At 36.0% G+C, this 19,864-nt stretch overlaps 1 protein-coding gene across 1 annotated transcript in view; it reads left to right on the forward strand.

The window, feature by feature from the left end:
• Nucleotides 1-659: 659 nt before the first annotated feature.
• YL-1 (Vacuolar protein sorting-associated protein YL-1) overlaps nucleotides 660-19,864 on the forward strand; it is a 40,172-nt gene continuing 20,967 nt past the window's right edge. The window contains exons 1-4 of the mRNA XM_083136442.1: nucleotides 660-731; nucleotides 7,070-7,258; nucleotides 10,678-10,804; nucleotides 18,131-18,230. Of these exons, the coding sequence (XP_082992568.1) occupies nucleotides 7,119-7,258; nucleotides 10,678-10,804; nucleotides 18,131-18,230 (367 nt within the window). The 5' untranslated portion in view covers nucleotides 660-731; nucleotides 7,070-7,118. The remainder of the gene's footprint in view (nucleotides 732-7,069; nucleotides 7,259-10,677; nucleotides 10,805-18,130; nucleotides 18,231-19,864) is intronic.

Raw genomic sequence — 19,864 nt, forward strand, 5'->3', positions numbered from 1 at the left:
TTCAAAGCGCAGCGAGGTTTAAATGTAGCTTCCACTTCTATTCCCTAACTTTTCTATGCTATGACCTTTCTATAGCTGAGTGGAAACCTCATTCGTCGCAGTTTACATATTAACTTCTCAGATAGGACATAGTGTATAATAATAAATATCATGTGCTTACGCACATAATCACGTCCTTCAGCTGGCCGTGACTTAATACATTTTTCTATAAAATGTTGGGAGTTTCTGTCAATCCTAAACCCTCACATACTCACAATCAGAAAAAAAAAAGCATAGTGTAAAATCTAAATTGTTATAATATCGTCTCGGGACGACCCAAATGACGTCAAGTTTAGTACTTTTTGTACATAAACATACGATATTTAGCCCCTTTAAAGCTACCCTGCACATTTTCATTATCGATTTACACGAGAAACTCTTATATTCGTTGAAAAAAACGTTTGAATAACTATCCCATCGCGCTCCAATGTAAAGCTTAGGGCAACCAAATGACGAACGAAATTCTTTAGAAATCACAACGGGGATGGCACCGGAACTAGAAAAGTTTGGTAATGAACAGCCCATGTAGATGTGCCGATGACTAAAATCTGTAAAGGATAAGCGATGTGAGCCACTACAAAGCAACAACAATCTGTGTCTGTGTACGGCGCTGTATGTCTGTGGGTAGTTACCACAGATTATATGCTGTGGTTACTGCTGTAAACAAAAGTGTTTGGGGTTTTATTTGTAAGGTAAGTATGTAGATTTTCGAATTGTTTCCATTAGTAATTAATTATTAGCATGTGCACTTACTGTTATTGCACATACTTGCTAATTGAAAAATATGTTCATATTGTAAGTGGAGGCACGATTGAATTGGTACTACTTTACTATGGGGTGACACCTATAAATAATTTATTTCGCACTTTTTTACATTGCTAACGTACTATTCTCGAATGAGGGACATTTCTTTAGGTAAAATAATGAATTTCTAACGAAAATAATGTCTTTTTCTTACATTTACTAGTACTTACTGATACTCGTTATTTCGATTCTGTAGCACACATTATGACGATAGGGTACTGGTTCATCGCGCGTTGTGAGAGTGTTTTGTCGATTTATGCAGTGTTGCAACCTTGTTCACCGGAAAATACGTACTTTCGTGCCCGGATTTGAAATATGCTAATACCTCGCAGACCATTGACGTTAGCCTCACAAACCATTGACGTTAGCCCCACAAACCATTCAAACCATTGACGTTAGCCCCACAAACCATTGACGTTAGCCCCACAAATCATTGACGTTAGCCCCAAAAACCATTCACGTTAGCCCCACAAATCATTTTCCATAAGGTTAGGTTAGGTTAGGCAAGCATAGTTAAAAAAAAAATACTTGACACGTCATGTTCTAGTGAAAACACGGCGAGTTTGAAACACTGACTACAGGGTTTACGTCATCTAACACAGGGAACATTGTGCTCTCATGTAGAAAGCAAATGGCGGCAATAGAAACAGCGTGTCGGACAGACATTTTCGCAGAAAACAACATGCATTTGCATTAAAATGGATCAAAACTACATTCACGAACTTCCACAATGCTACAGAAAATGATTTGCGTAAGTACTTTCGGTAAGAATTTACAATATAGAGAAAGTCTCCAATTTTGTTAATGTTCGGTATACTAACTAATTTTGGCCTCCTAATCACGAATCTGTTGTAAAAACCTGGGGGTCACGTCTGGAAATTGTACATTTTGATGAAACATTGTTTATTAGCCCCAAACACCATCCACAGGTAGCCCCACAAACCATTGACGTTAGCCGCCAAAACCATCCATGGGTAGCCCCACAAACCATTGACGTTAGCCCCAAAAACCATCCACAGGTAGCCCCAAAAACCATCCACGGGTAGCCCCACGAACCATTCACACGAGGTTAGGTTAGGTTCCATTAGCACTCATTTCACCCCTAAATTCATCGAAAAAATAGGGTTCGTACTAGAATTGAACATCATAAATCATTTTCTTGTAAAACAATGGTGTGGTTGGAAACAATGACATTTTCGTTCGTAAAACTACACATATACACCTATATATAAAAAAAATTCAATCTGCTGTTTTTCAAATTTCCAGACGTGAACCCCGGTTTTTTACAACAGATTCGTCATTTGGAGGCCAAAATTAGTTAGTATACCGAAAAATTAACAAAATTGGTGACTTTCTCTATATTGTAAATTCGCTCCGTACTTTCTCCTGTAAAAATTAAGAAATCCGTCACCCCTATAGTAAAGTGTTACCATTGATTTAATGAAGCCATTTCACGGACAAAGCTCATGTTATATTATAAACCTTTCCATTTTTAATTTAATTTGAGACAGTATACTTATGTCTGTCGAGGATTAAAAAATTATATCAATATAATGCAATTACCAATATAAATTCATAGCTACTAGAAGCACACAGCTACTTGCAAATGTTCTTTTATCGTATGTTATTTTAGTAATACTGTACTTAAAAAAAATGTATGTGGCCCATTATATCGTACCACAGGTTTTAAATTAAATTTATTCACTAAAAAGATTTATTATTCGGTATCTTGGTAAAACTATCAAAGCCGGGAAATGTCTGTAACTCGTTTATTCTGTAATTGTTGACATTTGTACTTACCTATTCTGCATTGCGAAAGATTGTAACAAGGGATTTCGCTGTTTTTTAAACAAAATTAGTATCTATTGTCGACATATCGAGTAATTATTGTTCGTTTTTTCCTGGCTTCCTGAACACGCAAAATGGCGGGCAAATCTTGACTAGCGTTGTGTTTCAACCTTCTTAACAGAAAAATCCACACATAGCCTCGAAAACTATTCCTGCATAGCAGGCCTCCCCGATGGCGCAGTGGTAGCGTCGTCGCCTTGTAATCAAGGGTCCTGGGTTCGATACCCGGTGGAGGCACAAGTGGTTCGGATCCCACTTTAAACTGTATTTCCAGTCCCGATTAGCCTTACTGTGCATAAAGTGGACTTAAAATACCAAATCAATCCAATCCAATTCCTGCATAGCCCCCAAAAACCATTCTGAATCGTAGAACCATCCACGAATAGCCCCCAAAAATCATTCAAGATAGCCCCACGCACCATCACTGTAAGGTTAGTTTAGGTTGGGCAATATAGTGAAAAAACTGTGTGTTTGGAAACACTTACCAGGAATTACGTCATCAGATGCTCGCAACATCCGGTTCAAGTACATGGATGGAAATGCAAGCAACTGCTTTCGTGCATCGGATGGACATTATTATAGAAAAATACATGACGTTAGCCCCAAAAACCATCCACAGGTAGCCCCAAAAACCATCCACGGGTAGCCCCACATATACATTGAAAAATGCGAGAAAACCTCAATTCCGTAAGTACTTTTTCCTATAAATTTGAAGAAATCCATTTCCCAGCTATGACATTTTTACCGATATCTTAACACGTACTGATATGTCATACTTTTTTTCCCCCCAGATAAACATTGTCATCAGGGTAATAATAACATTTGTTGAAATCATTGCATATTATTTGTTAAAAATAACATGTATTGTAAAACAAAGTTTCTACATGTACAGGGCAACAAAGTTAGTAATAAGTTGTGTTTTATGCAGCATATATTTATACACTTTTATTTTGAATTGTATCTTCTCCTATAAAGAAACAAACTGACGGAGTACTAATTAAGGCGAGTGTACATACAGAACCTTAGACTGTATTTTTTACATGATTAATTTCTAAATATGACCAAATATTACGTTTATTTTTGCTTTAATTGTTTTTTATTATTTTTGTCCTTTTGTAATTTGAAAAAAAGATTGCCCACACCATACCGGTTACGGGTTAACATAATTTTAAACAGTTTTTGTATTGTTGGTTATACATTACACAATATTACAAGGTAAATATGCGATAACGCCCGGACACCTTTCACTCATTTATTTCCTTAATTTTACCACTGGTATTTACCTATTTTGCCTTGCGGAACATTCTTTAAGGTGAAGTTATGCCTTTTTCCATAAAATACTGTCAACTTTTCATATTACGATTGATTATTTGTCTTACTTGTTCCGCTTCTGTAATAGACAATATATCGTGCACTCATAATGGATCATCGCGCGTCATGACGCGCCAGCTTGTGTTTTGTCGATTTTCAGTGTGCAAGCAGTGTTTCAAACCTTCATGATGGAAAATTACGTACTATTTCAATTTTTTTTTTCATGTTTACCTACACAAACCATGCATGTTAGCCCCAAAAACCATCCACAGGTAGCCCCACAAACCATTGACGTTAGCACCAAAATCCATCCATAGGTAGAGCCATTGACGTTAGCCCCAAAAACCATCCACGGATAACCCCATATAGCATTCACACAAGGTTAGGTTAGGCCTGTTAGGTTAGGTTCCATTAGCACTCATTTCACCCCTAAATTCATGGAAAAAAGAAAGCGCGGCGAACATAGTTAAAAATAGAAATTTTCGTAAAAAGAAGGCACGTTTGGAAACACTGCAGAGATCTTGTGACTTTCAACGCTCTCGCCATCTGCACACGCACAATGGAAACAACGGCATAATGTGGCAGGCAGTGCCAATTTCTTATGTAAAAAGTGATTAATTCTTGTTCGGCAGCATTAAACTACGAAGTTTTTACTTTCCTTGAAAGAAAATACCTCCAAGAACGTCCAGAATGCTAAAGAAACTCATTTCAGTAAGTACTTTCTCCTGTAAATTTTAAGAAATCCGTCCAGGCGATATCGCATATTTACCTATTACAATATTCATACACATATTTTTTGACAGGTTTTACTTGTCCATCTTCCATCATAAATATTTTTGGTACTGTACCAAAGTCACAGTTTCCATTGTAAGTAAATCTAGTGTTAAGTAACAGTTCCAAATGTTTAATTATTTTTGCAAGTTTTATAGGAGCATTCACTTGTTGAATATGGAAGTTATTGTGAATGTAAATATGAAGCTTCGATAAAGTAAAGTGCGGTTTAGAGTTTTGTGCTATCGAATAAAATATTATGTAAAAAGTAGCTTATAAGTATCCACAGTTTCCAGCTAGCATCCATTCCTTGTGTACTGTCGTCTTGACGCTGAATACTACCAGATTTTCACGTGAGGCTCAAAGCAGTGTCATGCTTGAGATTAGATGAAGTGTGATCAGCTGTTGAAACCAATTAGGGTCCAAGTTCCTTTTTTTGATTGTGATTTCATCATGCTACGAATGCAATTTTTACATGGATCGATTTTGATGTACATCTGTTAACACATACTTCTGAGTTTTAGCGATTACTTAAGGTTTTGTTCAATATATGCTTTCGTGGGTTAGGTTTGGTTCCCTTAGCATTAAAATAAAGTCCCTAAATACATTCTACTAAGGTTCCAATTTACTTAGTGCATTCATTCCCACGCTTCTACGATATTTACTGTCGCTGTCGACGGAGAATATCTTGTCCATGAGAAGTGCGTAAGGTAATTTTCAAGTTGTTTTTTTTCAACATAAATAACTTTTTTTTAGTCCAAACAGTGCTCATTACTTTAAGGAAGGTTCAAATTTCGTGTGACAATGATTTCCAAAATTCTACAATAATTTGTCTTTGTGCTAGGAGAAATCGTATAACAATCGGAACCGTTACCTCATTTAGGAATGTTACTTCAATGCTAAGAGCCCTAAACCTGATCTGCCTAATATAACAAAGTTTTTTTATGGTGGTAATTTTAATGCTAAGAGCCAGAAACCCCCTTTTTACCCCATGCAGTAGAAGTAGATGGCAATAGCACTACATATCCAGATGACAGTAAATAAATGGCTGTTCATTAACACATACACACAGGAGTATAGGCAACCATGCAGTACGTGATGACTAAACTGATGAAGTATGTGTTAACATAAATAGAAATCGAACCATGTTAAAACCATGCTGTATGCACAAGAAACTTTCCATGTTAAAATATGCCTGCGTACCATGATTAGTTTGGAATTTATGATCAGAGGTTGGGTGGCATTATGAAGTCTTGTCGATTACTGTAAATGAAGTCTACGTCATTTTCTGCCACTTTTGGCAAATCCCGATGGTGAAAAGGTGTAATGATGTGATGAGATTGTTGTCAGATGTCCACTTGTCGATATCTGGTCCACCGTCTGTAAGGTGCAAAGTGTAAGTATGGACTTGTGCCACATGGTGGCATTTTAACATGTGATTTCTTCGAAACTACAGATGACAGTTTTCGACAAATATGTAGTCCCAAGTTCCAATTGTTTAATTCTGAATTTATCATGATGCACAGGCATTTTGTATATGGTTCAATTTGTCTGTTAACACGTAGTACAGGGTCATAGAGATTGCTTCCCTTTCGTATACTCCTGCTTATTTCTTTGTTTGCAAGCAGCCATTTATTTACTGTCATCTTGAATATGAACTGCTGCTACCATCTACTTCACGTGCGTGGTATGCAAAGGGATTTTTCGTTGCTGAATCTTTCATTGTTAGATTAGACAGATCCGGGCTCTTAGAAAATAAAGTATATCTGAATCTTTTTGTTGTTAGGTTAAGTGGGTCACGTTTAGGTCTCTTAGCATTAAAATAATGTCCCTAAATGCTTCAAATACCCGATCACATAATATCTGATCTTGGGCACAAAACCCTTTTCTAGCCTTGCATGAAATCTGCAAGACCTCGTGTCCGAGTCGACCAGAAAACAAGAACACCTGTTCGTTCAAGCTGCATTTGGAATGATAATTTCTCCAGTAACTAATAATTATTGAAGCTTTTAACTAAGTAATTACTTTCTCCAAGCCCCAAACACAATTGTTTCCAGCCTTCTAAACCACTGCCTAATACTCCTATAAAACTTGCAAAAAATCTTTGAGCATTCAGAAATGTTACCAAAATGTGATTTAAGCATCTTTTCTTCCCAGTGAGAGCCATTCTTTGTTTACTGTTGTCTTGGGTATGGACTACTGCATAGTATCTCAGTTAGATTGATTGTTGAATATTGTTACACATGTGATTTATGAATGAGAATTATGCTCATCACATATATTATTATTTGTGCAGGGTATATTTGACCTAAATCAACATAAAATACAGAAGAAACCAAAACAAAATGGCTTTAGCAAAGACAAGAGACAGGCGAGAAAATGCTGGCAGCCAGATGGCTCGGTTGTTGGATGAAGCAGAGGAGGATGACTTCTACAAAACAACATATGGAGGATTCAATGAAGTTGAGAATGACGATGATTATCAGTAAGTAGTATACACTTTTTTTTTCGTAAAGGTATATGTGCAGTAAAAGTAATATTAGCAGTTTTATATAATTAAAATACAATATCAAGTCATCTTCAACATAATAGGGGTATTGTTTTAGATTTACTGATACTTTCCGTCTTTGTTAATCAGTTTTGTGTTGTCTTTTTGTTTTATTTTTTTCATCGTTTTTTAATGATTTTGAAACTTAAGAAATGCTGTTGCCTTGCCTATGTATTGCAAGTATTGTACTTAGCTCAGTAGAACAGTTACATAATACATAAGCAATTTACTTTTGAATTTGGAAAATAGCAAATTTCTATCGGGACATTTTCAATTCTAGGTGGAGTAAATGTTTTCATTGCCAAGATTTGGAAACATGTTCCAAATAAAAGTTGTGGAATATTCCTTAAGATTTAAAATCATAAAATTTATTTTTTATATCCAATCCAGGTGAAAACTGAAAATATGGATTCCACAGAGAATACAAGGATTGGAACACTACTATGACCTAGTGTAGATATTGATTGATTGATTGAATTGCTTTATTTTACTTCGCTTTTTGTGCCACTTTTGGCTAATTTGCGAAGATGGGGATAAGTGATGATATGATGACATTGATGAATGGACACTGACAAACATCCATGCCCAGGCTGGGATTCAAACCTGGGACCCCTGACGTTGTAGCATGATGGCCTAACCACTCTGCCATGGGGGCCGGCTACAGATATTGAAATTTGACTTACAATTTAACATTAAAACAACAGAATTATGCTTTTTATTTAAGTACAGAAATTGTCGGACTTACAATATTGTGAAATGACAAGAAGGGGGGACAATGAAATGTTCCTGGTTATAACACACACTGGGTACTAATTTTAAAAGTCACTGAGGAGATGTATGTAGGATTTTTAAGAACTCCTCGCTAATTTGGTACATTCTCTTATGGAAGGAGGGAAAGCAGTTCTTCCCTCGGCCACCTCACCTGGATGAAATGTCTGGTATTTTCATCTAGAATCTATCTAATAGACGACGCTAGTCAGCTGTTCGATATTGGACCTAATGTGTTTACCACAGAACATTTTTCCATAAGTAATAGCATAATATTCTTGTTTTCATAATAATACCATATTTTACGGTAAGGTGGAAGGTGCTTGTTCTTTCTTTCCTGTCGGACCCTGTGGCCGAGTGGTTAGCATATTGTGCTGTGATGCCAAAGGTCCCGGGTTCGAATCCCGCTCAGGCTTGGTTGTTTGTGAATGTCCATTCATCCATTTCATCACTCATCCCGGGAAGTAAAATAAACTAAATCAATCAATCAATTCTTTCTTTCCTCTAAACTGCTCCAAATAGACAATTGTTGAATGTTTTGTTCAAGGAAAATACAGTTGTGCAAAATATTTGATATCAAGAACCAGTCTGTTTCACTTTTATTTCAGATAAAAAAATTTTGATCACATTATTTTTTATTTAAAATTATGAATCCCAATTATCATCAGGTAATTCAAAGTCGTCAGTCTTTTCATAAGTCTCTTGATGTTTTTTGTTACATTAAATTTCAAAGATGGTGGCTTACTCCATTTGTGGAAAAGAAAACTCCGTACTGGATCTATGTTATCATTTTCATTATTTAATTTATTCCAGTGTTCTTCTGCAATGAACGAAGCTTCCCAGACATTCAACTCTATGTTTCCCGTCAATCTTTTTAAAACCCTTCTCTTTTTAATCAAATGCTTCTCTTCGATGATGTGAGCTGACAAACCTGTTCTTGTGTTTAGATTTATAATGTCCAAATCGTGTTCGTGCCATCTTATTGCCATTTTCCTTGCTGTTTGTCCTACATAATCCTTTGAACATGAACAACTTATATTATATATTCCTGTGGTTTCCACATCTGGTAAAGAGTTTCTCATTTTGAATTCATTACATTCGAAACTTCTTGGTGATCTAAAAACAATTTTGAAATTAAATCTTCTAAAAATTTTGGCAATTTTATGTGAGAATCCCTTGTGGAATGGAATGCACACAAATTTCTTTTCAACAGATTTTTCATCTTTGTCTGTATTTCTCTTTTCCTTTAGTTTTCTTGAGACTTGTTTTTTGATTTGGTTTATTCTGTTAGTGTGAAAGCCATTTTCTTTTAGTATATTAGAAAGCCTTTCTTCTTCATTTTTGATATTCTTATTATTAGAACATAGTCTTTGTGCTCTCAGAAAAAAAAATATTAAAAATATATTCACAACAAAAAACTGTTTTCTTATGCTTGTAATAACCGTAAACTACAGGAAAATAATTCTACAATGCAAGCAATGCGTAATACAAGAAAAACATGTAATCTTGTTGGTGGATGATAATTATCAATTCTGTTTTGTTATCTATTTCATGATCCATGTTGAAAAATAAAAAAGAACTTCCTTTTAAAATCCGGTCTCTAGTTAGAAACCAATTTTTGAATTGTAAATATAGGGTACGACAATTATGCAGTGCATTACGGTAACTTGAATTCATGTAATTTTCTCAAATCAAAGAGAATTCCTATAAATTAATCAGTTTGCCAGCTGAAGGTTTGAAGCAGCCTACGTATATTAATGGTCATGATGTCAGTGAATGTTTCCACTTCAGCAAGGTTCATTACTCATAATGTGCATAATTTACACCAAAAATTTTGGACTTTGATCCACAAAAACAACACCTGAATGCCGTATGACATCTGATTTTTCCCCTTGTGCTGAATAGTGTGTACTACACATGCCTTAGCACGGATTATTGTGGTCCGTTCAGCAGAGTTACCCTCGGGAGGAGGGTGTACTCAATGTCGGCTTGTTGTTTTTGTCAATTGTCAAAGCAAACAATAATATAAATATTAGAGGACTGATTGCTCAGTGCATGAGGATTACAGCTTTGATAACATGGTATTCGTTACAAATATAGATAATCAAAGAAAAATCTGTTTAATAAGAGTGCTGCTTTGAGTATATTTGGTGGAGCGACAAAAATATGCATATCGAATGTTGATTGCCTGTAGTAAGTAAGGACAGCTTCGATAACAAATGAAATAAATACCTGCACAGATATGAAAAATGAAAGAAATTGCTTTGAAAGCAACAAAACAACAGTATGTTATCTATTAAAATTTTTAATGCATTTGTTTGATAGCTGTGCCACAAGAATTCTGACACACAAATATTACACTATGGGAGTCAACTGACTCCAAATTTCATTACCTTATTGCAAGCTCTGCACTTCAATGACATAAAGTAGTGAATTTCAATAATGTTTGATTTCGTATTTCTCAGGAACCAAAAACTATCACAGAGATATTTGATATGGTGCATTTTTGCAGTATGATGCGAAAGATGTTTGTGTTTTAAGCATGTTTCGTTTCATAGTGGAAATGTACATTGGATTTTTGCTTGAAGGTCAGAGGAGGAGGTGGAAGATGAAGTGGACTCAGACTTCAGCATTGAGGAAAACGATGAGCCTGTGTCTGACCAAGAGGAAGATGGGCCTAAGAAGAATAGGAGACTTGTTACCAAGGCATACAAGGTGAGCACCTTTGTTTCCTCACATGGTGTTATACGGTAGTCGAGTGACACTTGATAAATCCTTTTTTTTTTATTTCAAAGTAGGCATTTGTATATTAATTAGGGCTGAGCGATTGGGTTCCAAAACCAGGGAGGCAAGGTGTGAAAACTGGGCAGGCAAAGACAGTATATGTCCTTTTGTAGATAAGGTTTAGTATAGTGTGGGGCAAAAGTGGCAAAAAGTAGGGGCAACTGCCCCCCTCGCTGCCACTGGCTGAGCCTATGTAGTGGTATTGGTGTCAGAAAATATTGGTTGGATTTTGTTTACGAACGCAAGCTGATACTTTTTACTGCATTTTCGTCTTTCGTGAGGTCCAAAAAAATGTTGCATAGTGTAATTATTTATTTATTTATTTTTATTTATTTATTATCCTGCGCACAACAGCCATCTGCCCTTTTACAGTGCACAGTAAATGTCTTACATAGGATTTATACACATCAAAATAATATTTATACATATTTCAGATATAAAAAAAAATACATACAGAGGTTATATATATCGTCCTTAAACATTACCGTGGATAAGAAATTAATCAAACTTTACACAATTACATTCATATATGTATGGGTATATATATATATACACGTAAAGAAGGTAAAAAAATAATAGTAATAATAATAATAAAAAATTAAGCAAGAATGTTGTCCATTAAATAGCGTTTATACTCAGAAAATTTAGCAAATATGTCCAAGTGTATGCCCCTCTCTAACCATTCATTATACAAGCTACACATTCTTCGCAGGGGAGCCATTTCTGCGGATTTTGTACGGGTGCGGGAAATTGCAAAGAGTTGTTTTCTTGATCGCAACTTTGGATGGGGGACATAGAAAGCTATTTTTGAAAGCAGAGAGGAAGAATCTAATTTGTCGTTAAGAAGTTTGAAAAGAAAAAGGAGCTGATGTATGGTTCTTCTGTTTGCAAGGGAGGTAATGTGTAATTTAATTAGTAATTCGTTATACGGTGTCATCTTTGGATATGCACCATCTATCCTAAAACTATATAGCGAGTGAATTTATTTTGAACTTTTTCAATAAGATCTATTTGTTTACTGGTTTGTGGACTCCACACTATAGATGCGTATTCTAATTTGGGCCTAACATATAGGTTAAATAATGATAACAACGCTTTATTTTCATTGAATTCTTTTGCAGTTCTCATAATGAACCCCAGTTTTCTATGCGCGTCATTAACAGTCTTTGTGATATGTAACTGAAACTATAATTTATCATCGAACACTACACCAAGATCTGTTATTGAGTTTGCCCTGTCTATTTGTGTGTGTGCTATTTCGTAGTTATAGTGTATTGGGGATTTCAATCGGGTAAATGTTACGGCCCTGCATTTCTTATGGTTTAGATTAACTTTATTTGCTTTACACCATGCGTTGAGATTTTCGATATCCTCTTGTAATTTAATGGAATCTTCTTCATTGTGGATGCTCCTATAGAATTTTAAATCATCAGCGAATAAGAGTTTCTCGGAATTTCTAAGTTGTTTTGGTAGGTCATTAATTAATATTAAATACAACAAGGGACCAAGATTAGAACCTTGAGGTACGCCTGAGCCAGCTACAAATTCATCGGAGCAGCAACCTTGATAATTTACGTATTGTTTTCTGTTTTTGAGATAAGAACACATTAAATCTACGAGGGAAGAGGAGAAGTTACAAAATGCTAATTTCTTCAAGAGAATATCATGGTTTACAGTGTCGAACGCTTTGCAGAAATCTGTGTATATAACGTCTACCTGACCTCTGTTGTCAAGTTCAGTGGAAATGAAGTTTGAAATTTCTACGAGGTTCGTCACGACAGATCTCTTTGGTACGAATCCGTGCTGGTGTGAGGAGAGAATTGGTTTTACGTGAGCAAAAAAGTGTTTATAAAGAATCTGTTCTAATAGTTTAGCTGGCGCAGAGAGTATCGCAATTGGTCTGTAGTTTGAAATTTGAGATTTATCTGATGTTTTTGGTATGGGACAAATTTGGGATAATTTCCATTTATCTGGAAATCTCGATGTTTGTATTACAAGGTTGAAGAGTATATGTAGCGGATATTTTAGACTTTCACCACACCCCTTGATTACGTAGGGGGGATGAGATCAGGCCCTGCCGTTTTTTTAGGTTTAAGGTTCTTTATTGCTGCTTCTACTTCAGCGATTGATATATCCTGTAAATTTAGAGAAGATAGAAGGGCGTCGGTTTCAGACAGAGGGGTTGGTGGTTCGTAATAAGATGGTTCCTGTACGTAAACAGAGTGAAAGTGTTTCGCAAACGCTTCCGCAATTGAGTTGTTGCTGTCGAGTTCTTGATTTTCATTACAGATAAGTTGTGCGTATGATGGTCGTTTTTTATTTCTTATGAAGGACCAGAATTGCTTCATGTCCCCTGTTTTAACACTAGCTTCAATGCTTTTCAAGTAGTTTGAGTACGCATCCTGAAAATTCTTTTTTAGTCTGGTTCGTATATTTTTGAATTTTGCTGCATGCATTTGAGTATTCCCTACGTTATGCTTCATTTTACGATGATGTTTTGCTTTGGATGCCAGATCCCTTATAATCTGTCGCGTGAACCAACAAGGGTAGTGGCGGGAGGAGGGGGTTGAAAGAGGAATGCAATCATCAAACACGGAGGTGACGATCTGATAAAATTTTTCAACGGCAATATTAACGTCTGAGCACAATTTTAATTCTTCCCAATCTATGGAAGTAATTTTTTTATACATACTGTTAAAATCAGCTTTCCTAAAATTGTAGCGTTTCTCGTTTGGTTCCGGATTTCTTGTTTTACAACGTACATGACTTACTTTCAAATATAAAGTAGGGTGATGCTTATCCTCAGGAACGGACAGAGGTTCTTCTCTGGACAATTTTATGTGGTTCAGATTTGTTAGTACTAGGTCAAGCATTTTTCCATAATTATTCCTAATATTATTTTTGTTTTGTAGACCAGTTAGTTGGAGAAAGTTACATAATGATTGACAGGTTTTATTGTTTATCCTAGAACAGAGTTGTTACTCACCGGGAATTCTTGGAATTATGCATGAATTATTGGCTCCAGGAATTATGTGTAAATTCTACTTGAATTTTTCTTTGTAGACGTGAAAAGTTACAACTTTTATTAATCCAAATCCTCTTCAAATTAACATGTAATTATAAATGCACTGAGGCAAGTTTTTCAAAGTTGAGCTTTCATTGTTATCTAGGAAGGCAACAAAGACTGTATGAAAAATAAAACAATTCTCTCAATCTCTTTTCTTTGTTACTCTCATTTAGAGAACATGACATGAAAGATTATTGCAAGATATCGCAAGGTTGATTAGGTAAATTTGAGTTTGACAATTAACAATTTTTTGTAGATTAGTGCATCTCGTAACATCTGTGACTTGTGTTTGTAGATGTATTTTGAGTCTGATTATGTAGCGTTGCCTCTCCAACCTTGGATGGAAATGAGTTATGGGGGGGGGGGGAGCAAGTGAACCCGCAGGGGGTAATTACTGCCCACAACTTCACATTTTATGTGAATAAAAATACTTTCGCTTCGCTCGCATTTCCTACTTTTCTTAGTCTTATCACGTTCATAACCATAGCTAGGGGTGGTGGGAGTCGGCCCTGGGCACTGAACAATCTAAATGAGAAAAAGTTGTAAAATTGATTGATTGATTTGTGATTTAAGTCCACTTTATGCACAGAATGGCTAATCAGGACTGGAAACAGTTTAACTACAGTTTAAAGTGGGATCCGAACCACTGTGCCAAATGCCTCCACCAGGTATCGAACCTGGGACCACTTGATCACAAGGACACGATGTTACCACTACACCATCAGGGAGGCACAGAAGTTGTAAAAGTGAATGCACTGGCATGTCGTCAAATTATTTGTGCCCTATTAAATCAGTATTGATTTCAGCCTTCAAAAAATTGGGGTCAAAAACCTATGATTCTTTTCTGTAATGTATTGTATTGTAAATTACCAGACAGAGGAATAAGACTTGTCTTAATTGATTTTGTTTTAAATGAATGAACAATTGTTTTGAGGAAAGGGAGCGTGCACATTTGAGAGAAAATTTATATAATTTCTGCTGTTGGTTTATTGTGAGATGGATGAATTTGTTGTGTTGATTGATTTGCTTTATTTTACTTCGCTTTTTGTCTCAGTCTGTCTGTGCATAAAACTGGACTTAAAACAAGAACTAGTGAAATACTCATCCGTAATGTTATTCTAAAGTATCAATGCCTAAAAAAAACACCATGACACTGGGCAATATGTTTGCCATGAATTGCATTCGAGTTTGAGGTATATTTTATAAATGCCTTGAATTTGTGTTACAGCTATGGTAGGGAGTGGGGAGAGCCGCCAGTAAAGCAAATGGTGGCTATTGAATTATTTATTCTCTGTCAGTTTTGGTTAATCGCAACAAGGAGAATTAAGGGTGATCGCGGGCTCCCCTCTGGATCTTGAACAACAGGTACGTGCTGTGCAGTGTGAACAGAATTGTTTTTGACCATATCGGATTTGACTGCAACAAACCATCAAATAAGAACTCGCCACAGTTGAAGTGAATGCTCTCAGACTTCGAATAAATGCGAAAATAGTCTCCTTGCACACGAAGGAATTATTTCCAAGAGATTAATCCTTTGTTTAACTTAAAACTACAAGTAACCTTTTCATTACGTCCTTGGAATGGTAATCAAAGTCCACAGGTTCGAACATTTGTTATTTTCTTGGAACGTTCTTAAATGAAAATTAGATTTTCAATGTGCATGTAGTGACGTGTATAAATCTTCATGTCGTAACTTATGTAACGCACCATCGAAACTTAAATTGCATTATTGAATGGACTAGACGAATCTAAATAAATTGTCGTGGGGATCCATGATTTGTGTTGATGGATGTCAGCATTGCTCAAAATTAACGAGACAAAAGGTAAATTTCTATTTAAAAAATTGCTGCCTCTCACACTCTCCCCTTTTTGATTAAATGTAAAATTTGAGATAACTATAATATAGTTAAAATCTAGCATCTAGTTTTGAGTTGGGTAACTAAAATTAACTTGTTTGTTTAATGTTGACATTTTTATTTGCTGTTAAATGTACAAACATTGTGCGTCATTTAAAATATTTATCAAAAGTCAACCACTATGTGGATACCTTGTTGTATTGCTATATGTTTATTATTGTTAAAAATCTACATTGAGAAATATAAGAAACTCAGTTTCTTTTCAGGATTGTTCCGTAATTTCACCTGCAACATTATTACAAGATACACTATGCATAGAATATGCCGGACCCCGTGGCTGAGTAGTTAGCACATCGCACTGCGATGCCAGGGGTCCTGTGTTCGAATCCTGCTCGGGCATGGTTGTTTGTAAAAAAATGTCCATTCATCAATTTCATCATTTCATCCCCATCTTCGCAAATTAGCCAAGAGGCACAAAACAAAATTCGCAAAATAAGAAAACAACATGCGCGCCTCACTACGAAAGTAAAATAAAACAAATCAATCAATCAATCAAAATTTTGCATAGAATATGACTGGTGATGGTGCAGTCGGTGGAAGTAGTGTAATGGCGTTGTTAGATCTACAGTGCATATTCGAAATGCAACTTCTGGTGCAGTGTTCTACAGGATTTGTTACTCCTGAGGTTATGTGATTGTTTTCTGCCGAAAGTTAAAGAACGGGCATTGAGGTTCAATAAGAGTCAAGAAGCGGCCCGTAACCTCGGACCAAAAGCTCTTGTGCGTTCTACCGTCAACATCATCACCTCTCAGACCTCCTGCGCGTTTCCAAAAAAATGACAGAGTAGAATGTCACAGGTTATAGGATAATATTCCATGTGGATGTTAAATATTTGGTTAACGGATATTCTGATATCCAGATACATGGATTACCCAGACATCTGAATTGTCCATATATCCAATGTGTGAATTATCAGGACAGTTTTATTGTTTGTCCGTTTTACGGGATATCCACATTAGAGATGGCCAAATCTGGATTTTTTAAAAATCTGGAATCCGGGTAGTAAAAATGGAGAATCTGATTCCAGAGACAATCTAGATTTTGGCGGATTTTATCTCATTCCTTTAAATTAAGAAAGAATTTATCATAGCCCATACTTTATATATTTGAATGACAGATTATATTAATTGATTTGATTCACTTGTTTTATTTAACTTCACTTTTATTCCACTTTTGACTAATCACGAGGATGAGGATGAATTATGATAAGATGAAGTAGACAAAGGGACAATCACAAACACACATGAGCAGGTCAAAAAAACACAAAAAAGCTCCACATAGCATTGTACTGGCTCTCAGTCCAGATGCCATATTCTCTTTGGAGCTAAATGCAGTCTAGGCTGTAGGGTGTACTACGTGGTTAAAAAGTCTGACATTTGAGCGGAAGATTAGAGTATATTGTTAAATTCATGAGACAATTATTGAAAATATGGATCAACATCGGCATTGCCTCTGAAATCTGTTTTCCCTCCCTAATCCATTACCCTTTCAAAACCTGTTTTGCCTCTGTAATCCTTTTCGCTCCTAAATCTGTTTTGTCTCTGACATAATGATTTCATCTGAAATGTGAATTCTCTCTGAAATCCGGATTCCTTCCGAAATACGGGTGCCCACCGAAATCCAGATCATCTCCAAAATCCGGATAGATAGTAAATTTTCTGAATCCAGATTTCAAATTTTCCGTGTCCCGGATTTTTTTTTTCACCATCCCTAATCCACATCTTCTTTTATTTGTCATCTTCGTATTTCACTGTACTATCCAGATATTTGGATTATCTGGTTATCATAATTATCCTGAGATTTGGATTATAATGATATCTGATTTATTCAGATATTTGGATATTTAGATATCTGGATTATCCGTTGCATCCAAAATGTATATCAGATGATTTGAAATCCAGATATGCATTATCCAGATTTTGTGGTCATCCTTATACCTCGTTTGTTAGAACCTGTCCCGCTAGGGATCGCTCGACAGTTTCAGTGCCAATGAGAAACGAGGAAAAAATCGTCTGCTGGACAGCGAGGATCGAATGGAAGCCAGAAGAGAGGTGCTTACGTAGACGCTATTGCCACGTTGCGTATTTTAATTGGCTGCCTGGCTTTGACTTTCTCCAGCACCGAGAAAAGCCAGCGATCAGCTAGCGCGGGAACCGGGACAGGTTGTAACAAACGCGGTATAGTCTTGAGATCTTTCCAAGCTCATGTTCTGGAATTATTGTTACATTGAAACGCAGTGTGTTCTTCTCCAAAATGTGATTTTGTGTTTTTCAGGAGCCAAAAGTAGTTCTTCATAAAGTAGAAGCATCCAAGGGACCAAAACCTAGAAAGCCAAGAGAATCTAGGAAGTTTTTTCTACCAGCTGATCTTAGTGGTTAGTACTAATATAACCAAGATTGTAATGAGTAATCTGTTCAATTATAAACATTTTTGTTAAGTCATTTACCAATTTTAAAATGAAATAATCTCTACAGAATTTGAAAATTTTACTCCATGTGTCATCAACACATTAAAAATGAGATAATATCACATGTTTCACGTTGTATGTTCTGAATTTTCTGAACCGACCTGGGTCCTATGTCAAGGATGGAAGAACAGTGCATTGTGGGAGGGTTAAAACATTCTTAAAATAGTTAAAACTAGAGCTGAATCGATACCAATTCTCACCAATACGAATGCTTGAAATTGTAACAAAAGTAGTGCAAAATATTGATTAATATTAAAGTGAAGGGTTACAGCTTTGCACCAGTTGTGAATTTATTTCAATATCATCCAAATGGACCTTGTTACTAAAAAAACGGCGTATGAGAGAGTTTGAATTTCTCCCCATGTTGCAAGTGCAAGCATTTTTTCATGTTGATTATTAAGCTAGACATGATATTTGAAAAATATGATGAATACGAATTTTCAGAATCCCATGTATTTTTTATGGGGAATCAACTGCAAGTTATGGTTAATCAAATGGAAGTTTCGATTTTTCCGCCTGTCAATTATATCTTCAATCTGTCCTCCCCCTGTTGATTGATATCTTTTTCCATGCCATCAGATGTTTGATATTCCCAAGAGAACAAGTAAAATAGTACTCCCATAAGCACAATAGATTTTTCCATGCCTTCTACAGCCATTCTTGCAGTGTTGCCAAACTTGATGTGCATAAGAGAGGTAAATTTCACCTTGAATGGAGTTAAAACTGACTTTCAAGGAGCAAGATTTACGAATGCTGGATAAAGTGCCTCCTATAGTAATTTTAGGTGTCAAAAGGGTGGGAGGCGCTGCTATTACCATTAACATTAAAGTGATGACAATTTATTCTTAGTTTTCACTGTCTAGATCTGGAGGCTTCACCCATCTCAATAATCCACCAATGGTTATATGCAATAAAATAATATAATATTCCCGGATAACAGTATTATGTCATTTTTACGTCAGACAAGGCACTATAAAAAGTAGCTGGGAGGTAAGAAGGGGGTGAGGTGATGCAGCCAATATAACAAAATCACGTGACATGCAAAATGTATACTCACGGCAAAAGTTGGTGTGTGTTGAGGGCATAGCCAGTGATGGTATCATAGTGGTACATGGGGATGGGTGCCCCAGTTCACACCAGTGTGCACGTAAGAGCCAGATCTGGCTCCAAAAGAGCTTAGATGGCAATAGTGCCGCAGAGGGAAGAGCCTCGCGTGAGACTGTTGTTCATGCTCTGAACTGGTGAGTATTCCACTGCAATTATAAGCCTCAATTGACCACAGTTTTGTTTTGAAATATTCAGTAATTCCATCAGAATATTACAAATACCTCTTATTTAATCGCAAAATATGTTTTTTTTTCCATGTAATATTGGCATGCAATCAATGAAATTTTCAAATTTTGCATAACTTCCAGGATAATTAGACAAAGTTAGTATACAATAAAATGTATATACTTAAAGGTACTTACGATAGTGAGTATTGATTTTTACGAAAACTACGTTTCAGGATTCTACTGATCCCTTCGTGAGGTTACCAATCT

This window comes from Lepisma saccharinum, chromosome 15 (assembly GCF_977018435.1).
Source record: "Lepisma saccharinum chromosome 15, izLepSacc3.1, whole genome shotgun sequence".
NCBI classification, from domain to species: domain Eukaryota; kingdom Metazoa; phylum Arthropoda; class Insecta; order Zygentoma; family Lepismatidae; genus Lepisma; species Lepisma saccharinum.